The sequence below is a fragment of the Acyrthosiphon pisum genome, chromosome A1, assembly GCF_005508785.2.
Source record: "Acyrthosiphon pisum isolate AL4f chromosome A1, pea_aphid_22Mar2018_4r6ur, whole genome shotgun sequence".
NCBI lineage: Eukaryota > Metazoa > Arthropoda > Insecta > Hemiptera > Aphididae > Acyrthosiphon > Acyrthosiphon pisum.
The window spans coordinates 123,151,847-123,164,503 of NC_042494.1; the positions used below are offsets into that span (position 1 = coordinate 123,151,847).

A 12,657-nucleotide genomic window follows, 5' to 3' on the forward strand; every position below is an offset into this window, starting at 1 on the left:
GAAGCAGTTACACCAGATTTTAAAGTTAAAGCATTTAAGTCGTTATGACTTCGAGTTAATATTAATTCCAATCTAGAATTCACTAATATTTTTTTATAGTCTTCAAACAAACCTAACCAATATTTTAATGGAATGCAAGCACTAAATTCGCCTTTATTATTTTCTGATTGGGTTGCGTTTCTAAAATTCCAGCGAGAATTTTCATAACAATTATAGTTGTCTGGTGTGCCGGATAAGTATCCTTTCAACGAACTAGTGATTCCAAGAACACGTGTTCTATCTACTTCTATCCCATTGATTTCCAATCGTATTTGCTCAAAGAGGTAAGAGTAACCGTTATTTGATAGTTTCACTTTGGAGCATCATCAATTACCCCTTCCAAAAAAATATAATCCCCTTAATATAATATTATACAATTGTTTAGGTACCTTTGTACTACGCAGTTACTAATATACTTTATATGCCATTACTACATAATCATATTTTTAAAGTCCATACACGTTAACTGTATAGACGTATAGTTGCAGTTAATAGTTATCATTGATACAATTTACTATTTATTATAGATATCGGAGGACTGAGATGATATTATGTTAAGGGTGCTAAAATTATTTAACTACCTACCTATACTAACAATATTATACTTTATAATCCATACCCTTAAAATACGTTTTCAGGCATAAAAATATGATGTGTAAACTGGCCAAACAAAAGTTTTTATATTTAAGATTAAGAATTACATCACATTATCCCAAGGTAAGACGATGGGAGTGTGATTCTCATTACTTTTCAAAAATACTTTGTTTTTTCATTACATTATTAATTTATGAGTAGCTCAAAGCGCAACCCGTTGTGGCAGAGTGGGTCAAGCCAATTTAATTGATATATACTTAAGTATAAAGTAACGCGTCACATCGCTACTATATAATATTATAAGGCATGTTTATTAACAGGGGCGTCATTTCCGTTTTTTTATTATTGGTGGCAAAATGTTCGCAGGCCATTTAAAGTCATTACCAGGCTACAATCATGGGCCCCTTTTTTTAGGCAGTATAGGGGGAAAATACCTCCTCTATCTTCTTCTTCGCCTTTTCTGCCAACTGGAGTCGACCACCAATGTTTTACAACTATACACAGTGCTCTGCCCCTCCACATGTTCTTTACTCACTCACGCTATTTTCATGTCATTCTCTATTCTATACATAACCACCTTTTCTTCAATAGTTCAATATTAATTTTCATAACCACCTCACTACCTCTGAATCACCTCTCCTCATAATTTGGCATATCCACTCAGTAGAATATTTATGTAATTTATTTAAGTTAATGTCAATTTATATATTAGTATAAAACTATCACCATTGGCATTGTTACTTTTTTGTCTAATTACGTGTATTTATTTTGTAGTTACAATGCAGACGCAATTTGTTACTTATTTTTTTCTAATTCAAAAAGCGGCTAACCGCTAACGGTTATACTTATATATACGTATATAACTATTATAACACTGTACACACAAATTGTATTTATCGTTCTGTTTTTAATTGTTGAACTGTAATAGTATCATTGCTGAAGGTTCTAAAAAAAAAAAAAAACTATAATAACTTATAAGTATAACACTACCTATTGAATTTTTTTTGTGTTCATAGTTCATTTATAAAAAAAATAGATATTTTTAAAATTGTATAAAGATACATTTTCCCTGTGGTGTCTGCAAGTCCGAATAAAGACTTTCGGGGCCTATGGGCCAATACATGGTTTCGGGCCCCCACCAATAAAAACATCTCTTTAAAATAATAAAAATGTATAATATACTGTCTCAATAATTATATTTTTAAATACAGAAATAACCACGATTAAAGATATACCTTATATATCTTTAATCGTGGTAATAACAAAATATATACCTATACACACAAGCCTGGCCGTGTGCGCCCATTTACTATGTCCGTGCGGTGGCAAACATAGTAGGCGGACCCCAACGCCGGTTCGTTCAGAAAAAAAAATATTCTTGTAAGCACTATAAAAAGCGCAAATTACCGCTTAATGTAATTTTAAGCCGAGAAGACTATTGGCTATTTACATACGTAGGCCACCTTTGCCCCTCCCCTTAACCCGGGAATGGGTGTTTGGATACGGTGTCTTGCCCTAGCGTCCTAGCGTCACTAGTCACTACCGGTCCGGACACAGGTCGGCATCTGACGCGGCCAGCATGTTCCACAGACTTCTACTGTTTGACGCTGCAGGGAAACAGTATCTTAACAAAAATAAAGTCAACAATATAATTCGTATACACATAACATATATTATAACCAAATAAATATGAATGTGCTCCAAATAATTCATGGCTGGGGGCTGCCCATTCACCCAAAGTTACTCCAATGGGCCAATGCATAATATTCATAAATTATAAATGCATTATGTGCCAACTGTAAATGAGCCGAGGTTATTTGGCATATGCGTTCCTATAATCCAATGGTGGGCAAGTTAATGAAAATAATTAACTGTGGAAAGTTAAGTTAATTCAATTAAATTACCTTCAGTTAAGTTAAAAGTTAACAAAAAAATAAAATTTAACTAGTTAAGTTAAAAGCTAAGATGGAAAATAAAATTAACTTAACTCAGTTAAAAAAAAGTTAATTTTTTTTTTAAGTCATAATATTCATAATTCATCAATTTTATTGCCCTAGTATTTTGATTTGTACGGACATTTACCAAGACGCTTAGCACTGTGCAAACATAAAACTTAAAATTATTATTATATTTCATTGTTAGCAGAAACTTATAAGTTATAGGTTAACTTATAAACTTTAAATTATACTAAACTTGTTAAAGTCTAGAGAAGATATTAATTATTAGAAGTAGTATACATTTTACTGTAAGTCTTCTATCCTAGTTAGACTTATTATATTTAGTACCATTATAATAGTCTATTATTAAAATAAAATCAATGAATAATGATAATAGTATAATACCTACCAAAAATTGTTTCCATATTTATTTCGATAATGTTATTTTCTAATCTCATACGTTTGCTTGTATTTATAACGAACACGGCATTTTAAATTATAATTTATAAATATCTCGGACGACTTTTTGTTTTATCCGTTTGAATTATTGTCGTATTTAGTATTTACCAGAAACCAGTATATGTTATTGATATAATGATTTTCATTTTAAGACTATGATATTTGGTTTTAAACCTGTTTTTAGGAATCGGGGAGTTAGATAAAACAAAAATCAGATTATTCAATACCGAGTAGATCATTAAATAATAGAATTCGTGAAAAAAGCCAATACAATGGATAGTATACTAATTTATTATTACTCTTTACTGTAGTACCTATAGAATATAGATTATAATATAATTTGATTATTATGAATTGATGATATTATACCTATTATTAGAAAAATAAATTACCAAAATCGAATGAATAAGTTTTGTCCCTTGGTTCCACAAATGATAAAAAAAATGTAATTAACTTAACTGTACAATAATGATAATTAACTTAAAAAAGTTAAGTTAAGACAATACAAAATTTAACTGAATAAGTTAATAAGTTAAAAACCAAAAAAACCAACTAGTTAGTTAAAAAAAAAATTAACTTTTTAACAAGTTAATGCCCACCTTTGCTATAATCTAACTACAATATTTGAATATTAAATATACATATTATATACTGAATCGTGTACAATGTAATATGGTATTGTATTCTTCGTCTGTAGTGGTACATTATATACAATATTATACTATAAAATACAAAATTACCGATATAATGCACCATCACTCTCGGTTCTCGGAAATAAAAAAAAAATAAATTAGTTACAGTATAATATTATAAAAAATAGTGCGTATAAAAGATATAAGTAGATATATATATAGATATATATATATATATAGATATAAGTAGATATCATATTCTATGCCTATATCTTACTTATACCAGTGATCGTTATACCGTAATATTATTTTCTTCTAAAAGTATGTATGTATTAAAAATTTAAAAATAATAATAATATTAAACAACAACAACAATAATAACCTGGCAATTATTTTTATTATCATCGTTGAAGCGTGTGCGTGAGTGTGTCGCGGTGGTCATGTCATATATCTTTTCTATGGTCATGTCGTGGCCGCCGACTTCGTGTTCGGCCGGCGCGCGCGGGGTACCCTTTTCGCCAAACAACTGTTACCGCGCGCGTCGGCCGTCGCCCGTCGGGTGTCGCCGCTTTTAGTTTCTATTTTTGCGCGAGTCCGTAAACACGTCGTCGCGGCGGCGGTGATAAGGAGAACAAATAACATTTTTGTCAAACCAAATAGGTACTTATTGTTATCTGTGCGTTTCCGCAATTCCACATAATATAATTATTAATTAATATTATGTTTGTGATATTGTAGGACGAAGGGTGCGTACCTACGTTAATATTATCAATTATGTGACATTATAAATTGTAATATTATTTCGAGTTTTTTATTCTCGACGGTGACTCGAGTGTTATTTTTCCTCTTTAACTTTATCTATTCGCAACGATATCGCAGTGCTTTTTTAAGAGTACCGACAATCGGTTACGAACGTTCCGCCGCCGTCCGAAATTCCTTTCCGCGGATTCATCTGAAACGACACCACCCGTCGACGGCCCGGATAAGTGTTCTCTTATTCGTAGTGCTCGTTCTACTAGTTGTCGTCAGGTCCGACACGTCTGACCGCAGAGTCTTAATGGTTCGTATATTCGTTTTAAATCGTTGGTATGTTAGGCATTTTCGTAGGTATTGAATAATGACAATTATAATTTCACATTTTCTCCTTCGTCGAGCTTATTCGTTGTCATTATTGTTATAAATTTCCACCCCAGTATTAAAGCTAGCTGCAGTTGATTTCAACTGTAGATGCAACAACGGTAATGCAGCAATTTTCGCAGCGGCATTTTAAACTGCTGTTGTGTGTTAATGATAATTTATTTGGTTCAAGGTTGACATTCAATAACTACCCACAACAAGACCCCCGTGACTAACATTTTATTATATTTCTTTCATTATATAGTGAAATATTCTGGTGTTATTCTGTAGTATTAACTAGTTCCGAGGTCATGGGTAATTGCTTAAAATATATTTATAACATACAATTCTTGAACATCGATTGGATAGTGTCATTCAACAAATACTATATACTTACTTAAACATTAAAACCAAACCTTTATTAATCAATTTGAAGTCTACTGGAATTTGGTTAATATAATATAAAAATAACTCGTATTGAACCTACCTATTGTATGTTAGGTATAGGAAGCCTTCTTTTGTAAAAGCAATTTGATTTTTAATTTAATCAAACCATATATTATGTTTGTAGACCAATCAACAGTGGCTACTAGTGGTGGGTTTTATTAAATTTAAAATGAATTGAAGTTCCTACCTAAAGTATTTTACAGTACAAGTGAAATAGGAATATTGATTAATTGTATTAATTAAATTATTATTTGTTGAACAGTCTACAAGTTAGTATGTACCTACCTAAGGAATATCCAATTTGTATCCACTAGGTAGTAGATATTTATTAGTATTCTTATATAAATATTTAATTGATAATTTCATATTTTGTCTGTAAGTTCATTCTTTTTTTTTATTATATTTATTTAAACTTGGTAGTTCTCTATTATCAGGTAGGTGCATAAAGTGTATATTAGGTAGACCTACCAAATAAGTTAATTATTTTTCATACTGAACATTCAAATAAATTAAATTATGATTTTTTTTAAAACTTCTAAATAAATTGAATATTTCTGTTTTTAGTAAATATAATATAATTTATTAGGTATTATAACTACTTTTCAAAAAGAAAAATTAATTTTTATTAATTTTAATATGCATTTATATTTTACTTATTTGTATTTACCTACTATTATGTACCTACTACCTACCTATGAACAATATTTGGATTTTTATTTAAGCTTATTATTGGGTTTATTATAGAATAACAACTTGCCCACCTATTTAATTTTTAAATTAAAACTGATTCCTCAATATAAAATGTATTAGTACTTAACCTTTTTAATAAATATTTGAATTATTATACATTTTAAATTTTATTATCTGACTATTTAAAAAACATTTTTGAATGTTTATTTGGGACCCTTCCAATCTAGTTATTATTTATGAAATTACAACAAAAATAATATTACCTATCACTACTCCATTTTGTAATCTGTTTTTGCTGTTTAAACATATCAAACATAATGTATATGGATAACGGGATAGGGTACCTCTTATAGTACCGGAACAGCAGTTTATAGTAACATATCACATTCATATAATATCAAAGAACTTAATACACCAAATATGTACCTCGTAATAGATTTTGTAGTATATGTCTATACATATTGTATATTTGTGCTAGTACTTATATTATGTACCTAGTAGTAGATTTTGTATTTATCCATTATTATTTTACAGTTTAGAATAATATTATAGAGTTGTAGAGTACGATATGAAAATGACTGGTGTTTGTGAGGAGGATGCTAAGGATCGTAGTAAGTGGAAATTGAGGACCAGGGTGGCCAACCCCAAATAGTTGGGAGAGAAGGCGAAGAAAAAGAAAAAGTTTAGAATAATTATATATACATATTTTTACATCAGTAAATATTAGGTATATTTTGTTTATTTATGAAAATTATTTAAACCACCATGGCAACATCAACAGATGGTATAAGACTAAAATGTACTTATAGTTCTATAATTATATTACTATGATCATTGATCATATTATATCAGATAAATGTATAAGTAAAAATTAAAATAATACGTTTTGTATAAGGTGACGCACATCAAAAAGGGCACATGTCAGTTGACACTCTTATCAAAATGTCTGGAATGTGTCTCCATGACTATATTAAATTTAATGGTGGATTATTCCATCATGAGAAACACCATAACTATTGTGAATATTATTAATTTAACAAAATTGAATAAATTAAAAACATATATTTTTTTTGGAATAGTTAATAGGTGGTGGGTATGTCAAATGATTTTAACACCCCATAATAGAAAACGAGTGTACCACTGGGTATATCAATAGCATCAATTGGTATCTATAATTTTTTAATGAAATTTAAAAATTTAGCAATAGATACTAGTAAAATTAAAAAGTTCAATATTTTGTTTCTATTAGTTTTTATTTTATACATTAAATAATATGTATAAATAAATATGAAATATTTTTTTTTTAATTTTGTGTTGTATAATAAAATAATCATTTTTAAAAATTAGGTTTTAAGAGATTTGAATACCCACATGTGTTGTCACAGTGTTACAACCATAGCAAATTTGCGTTTGTCAGAATCCTCTTTATGTAGTTAGTTTTAATTTATCTGAATACTATTGAAAATTATAATTAGTATATAATCATTCATCATGTTCGAATTATGTTAAATATCTTAGATTTACTGAGTTATGGGTAGTTCACGAATTCGGAAGAATAATTATAACTATAGGTAGATTCAAAATCTTTATAATTTTGATTCTTATAGTGTATTCATTACTGTGCATTAAAATATGAGTATAAAATCTGTGTTTAACCGTATGTCTTTGTGTATGTATTTCTGTCACCCTGTTGCAAGTCTGGCAACTGGCAAGCATCTGTTTTTGTTCACTAAATTTAAACATATACTGCTGCCAACCATTTGTCTTATACTGTTAAGAGTCCCAAATTCAATATATTAAAAATTAGTTCATGTTCTAATCTTTTTACAATTCCTTGTTGAATGCACTTATTTTTTAATACTGGGCATTCTTTTTACAGATTCTATATTAGGTTTATCTTCTACCACATATTGCAGTGTTCTTCAAAAATCAGCAATGGTTGAGGTGTTTACTGCCAATCAGGGCGACTGCAATTCCAATAATTTGGAAGTACTGGATGCCACCTTAAGCTCATATAGGAGCAATGCATCATCTCAAGATAATGCGGATTTCTTCCAAGATTATTCAGACTACCAATGGTTTGCGGACTATAGGTAAATTTTTTGTGTTTATTATAATTATTTGGTTATTAAATTGTATTCTTTTAGGTATCGTGATTCGGACAATTTTAACCATCACACAAGTATTCTATCATCTATATCAGAAAATTATAATATTCCATGTTATGAAGAAGTTTCCAGAGATTTGGATGTTAACTTGGCTCAAGTAGATATGGAACATCTTAAAACAGAAGACATACACAATATACTCAGCACATTGCCATCTATGTGTGGTCAAGATTTACAAGTATATATAAAATCAAATATTGATTAATTAAATATTACTTTGTTTATTAAATAATTGATTATATTTCAGAATGTATCAACTGAATCATTTTGTAAAAATAAACAGCTATTCTCTCCTGTAAAAGAACAATCGCCAAATCCATTCATAACATTTAGCACGGATTCATTAGACTGTAGTGATGATATGTTAATCACCTGCAAGGCCAATAACAAACATAACTATACAATTGCTTTCGAAGAACCAACTATGGGTGTTTCGGAAGAATTTCAAAATAGTGAAGCTATGAGTACAGGAGAGAGTCGAAATACTGGTTCAGGCGAAGCATGGTCTAGTGATGGAAGTGTTCCAGTCAGTGTTCCAATGATATCTTCAGATACTACTTTTACCACATGGAATAAGTTAAAAAAATGTACCACTTCTGCAACCACCAATTGCACTCAACAACTTAAAGAGGTATTGATTAATTAGTTATTTAAACTTTTTTGGTATCAAAATTACCATCTGTGCAATGGCCATCAAATTACATTTGATCGAATAACTGTACAAATAAAATTAATCTCGGATGGAGACCGATTCGACCAGTTTGGTCAGACTACGCCCTATCAGTTTTTGTTGTCAGCTTTTGTTTCCAATGTTTGGCCGTGTCCAAACAATTAAATAATAGCATTAGCAAAATGCTAGGTAGTTGTTGGAATAATAAAAAGCAGAGGGTAAAATTTGGTGTTCATTAGGTATTCACATTGCTGCCCAAGGTTACTCTTATATAAGACTATATTTTTACCATAGTAAATATTTAAACTGAGTGAATTGACATATGATTAAACTGGTAGGAACATTATCTGTGTCCTCATAGGTTTTTTACAGTTATTTCATTTTAAAGTAAGTTATGATATGCTAGGTATGTAAAATATAAAAATATTCATTATTCTTTAAAAATTTAAAATATTGTAAAAACCAACAAGATAACACAAATAATGTTTTTACTTTTAGGTTTGATCACAGGTAAATTCACTCAAATATTAAAGTTTACAACATAAAATTGGTTCGGTTAGGTTGTAATATAAAGACAACACATGAGGGTGAAGTGTTCTGTTAAATAAATTTCTTGTATTCACTATACAACTATATTTAATATTAAATTTAATTTGGGTATCAACTTTCAACTAACTTTTATCCTAAATTTCAAGGATTCTTTATTACTATGTATAAAATATTACACTGGTCACACAACAGGTACACACTGCAGATATAAACAATGAAAAACTATATGATTCGCATAATTTAATCGACAATTTATTTTTTTTGTATTTTGGTCTACTGTTAAGTATTTTTTTTTTTATAAAATTTCTTATTTTTGATCTATTTGTCATATGATATATTTTTAGTTATTATTTGAAACTTATATTTCTGATAACCTAAACTAAAATTATATTCTATTGAACTAAAAACTTACACCACCTCAAAATAATTAAATTTCATTAGTTATTTGTAAGGTAAGGTTTATGTCATCACATTGTTATTTGTAATTCCAATATTATTTAACTTAAATTGATTATTAAAATAATAAACTATAAAAAAACAATTATAATTACTTAATAATAAACTGATTAATTATTGGTAATTTGATTGTGTAAAACAATCCTCATGAACATAGCTAGACCCAGAGTGTTTTGGATTTACGTTATCACTAATTGGTCCATTCCATTCTTATCACAAATTGAAACTAAGCATCTTGTTTAATGGTTCTATAAATTCTCAATTATATCATTATGTTTTCTGTAACATCATATATCTACCTAATAGTTTGATACTTAATTTAATATTGAACAAAATTTAAATTATAATTGACAAGTGGCCACTGCCTGTCAAAATTATAAATTTATTTACTGCAATACACTATGCATTGTAAGTTTTAGGGGAGGGATGTTTTATAAATCCAGCCTTGTAAGTGTATACTTAATTTATTTGCATTTATCTAAAACTTTTATTTTATTATTGCCACTTTGTAGCATACAAGTTTATCATCAAGTGTGAATGAAAAGACCCAAAGTTTACCGGATCTAATGCCATTAAGGCTGTTATGGTTAAAGCAGAAGAAAAGTCATTATGACTATCTAGTCAAATCTACACAGTCTGAAGGAGGAAATGGTAATGTATTATAAGCTTTTATTAAACCATTATAAGAAATGTTAACCATTTATTTAATTTATAGAAGGTAGGGCTAAGCTGTACGATGTATCTGGTATTAAAGATCAAACAGATAGTGCCAAATTCAGCCTTGTAAAAATGTTTATTAGTCAAAAGAAAAATCGTCAGTCAGACGGCAGCTTAGTAATTAGCGATAATGAAGCTACTGCTGAGGTAACTGAACCCAGTAAAAATGATTTGGAAGATAGTCTAATGTGTGAGAATGAAAAAACTGATAACATTAAACGTGTCAGTAATAATAATGGGTCCAACAATTCATCTATCATACCTAGCAAGCATTTGTGGAAGGGTTCTAGCTTAAATAAGAGTATGCAAACTTCATCATTAGATGGAATAAGCAGTCCAAAACCAGATACCAAGGTATATAGAGATTGTAATTAAATATTATTATTTATTTATAATTTATTTTTATTTTATTTTAGTGTAAGAACAGTCCTGTTTATGTGATGTTTCCAAGTTATACATTACCAGATCTCTCATTCCTGCAGAATCCTAAAGCTGCTTTGGATATTAACAACGTATTTCTTATACCTCAAAAATTTTCACCCATGCCATCTCCTGAAGTTGAATGTAAAAAACTTAACACTACGCCTGTACATGAACCAACTTCAGCAGAAAACTCATTTGATTTAAAATCAATCTGTGCTAAGGGATTTGATCATGTTAGTGATTGGGATTCATTAGCTCTGCTGTTACCGCGGAATGTGTCTATAGCTTTATCTAAAACTCCTGAACTTAAGGACCGTTTCAAACACATTAATTTTGATATTAAAGAACCATCATTTTGTCAAATTGCATTTAAACCCCTGGATAAAAAAGATGGTATGTTCGTTTATCAATATGATGATTTGAGTCAACATCAAAAACCACCAGTAGGTCGAGTTAATTCAAAGATTCCCATTAAAAATGAACCGAAAAGACCTATAAATGAAGTACCAAAAAGGTAAATTTCCATGTTATTTCATATTGTATACTTGAATTTAATAACATCTTTGTGAAAACTAAAAATAATTTTTTTTAAAGATTTAGTATGTATGATATGAAGTCAGAAACATTTCAAGAACAACAAAACAAGAGGCGTTCTCTTCCATCACAGTTAACCATAATCTCTAACGTCACTCCTATTGTAAGTAATCTAGCATACTATATAATACATTTTTAGGTTTTGAGCAATGAATAATTATTTTATAAAAATATGGATTTTCTCTTTTCTAGTATAAAAAATGCCTTGATCATCAACTTTTATAGAGATTTCTTGTAATGAACTGGATCTAGTTTTAGAAATACAAAACTAATTAGTACTTTTTAAAATAACTAGGGAAAAAACACAAACATTTGTTAAATATTTATTTTTACAATTGTTTGTTTAGTTACCCAAAAGTTACTGTCTTTACTCAGAATTGTTTTTTCACTGTATAGAATGTTTTATCATTGAGTTCAAACTGAACACATCATTCGTTACAGTGCATTTCGTATTTTATATATTACTAAGTAGAGTCCCCTTGGTGTTTCTGGAGATATATTATGTTACTATGGTGTTGCGTGAACCCGACTTACAGGAGATGGTTTTGTCATCTGGCTGTTGGCAGACGCCGAGGCTGTTGACATCACCTAAACTATTTACGTGTTACCATAGTACATCCGAAGCTGTGTAGTATGACTTTGTGTAGGGGCGGAGTAGAGGTGTCCGTATGTAGCAATGGTACATTTATATTAACAAAAATAATCAAATGGAAAATCTGTAGTTGATAAAAAAATTTTATAAACTCAATTTTATTTCAATTTCACAGTGACACTGCAACTAACACCCTGATAGTTGGGTACCAAGTAACCCAGTTAGACTCTATAAAAATCGTATCTGGCCGATTGATTTGATTTTAAATTAAATATTTAAATATGATTCATAAAGGTATAAGTACTGACATAATTGTACCTGGACAAACTGTTTTATACTAATCAAACAGATTTAAAGTTTTATAAAGTTTTTATAGTTAGTTATATTTTACAATTTATAAGATAAATGGATAGTAACTGGAATGGAAAAAATTAACATTGGAGGAAAGGATAAGAAAATAGGGTTAAAATATAGTTAGTATTTCTTCATAGAGTACTAATTACACCAAAATAAATACATGGAATATATATTATGTATAATATAATATATCGACTGCCGCAACGAAAAACTGTCG

At 29.3% G+C, this 12,657-nt stretch overlaps 1 protein-coding gene across 6 annotated transcripts in view; it reads left to right on the plus strand.

Moving 5' to 3' along the window:
- The window catches only part of LOC100167196, a 62,207-nt gene that overhangs the window by 31,382 nt on the left and 18,168 nt on the right, over nucleotides 1–12,657 (plus strand). For 5 of the 6 annotated variants that reach the window (XM_029488211.1, XM_029488212.1, XM_029488213.1 and 2 more), the window contains 7 exons: nucleotides 7,794–8,007; nucleotides 8,062–8,260; nucleotides 8,330–8,713; nucleotides 10,270–10,408; nucleotides 10,473–10,828; nucleotides 10,891–11,411; nucleotides 11,492–11,594. In XM_029488211.1, coding sequence (XP_029344071.1) covers nucleotides 7,794–8,007; nucleotides 8,062–8,260; nucleotides 8,330–8,713; nucleotides 10,270–10,408; nucleotides 10,473–10,828; nucleotides 10,891–11,411; nucleotides 11,492–11,594 — 1,916 coding nt within the window. Of the gene's footprint in view, nucleotides 1–4,231; nucleotides 4,722–7,793; nucleotides 8,008–8,061; nucleotides 8,261–8,329; nucleotides 8,714–10,269; nucleotides 10,409–10,472; nucleotides 10,829–10,890; nucleotides 11,412–11,491; nucleotides 11,595–12,657 lie in introns of those variants that run through there. The other variant, XM_001945669.5, reaches the window with a different exon arrangement.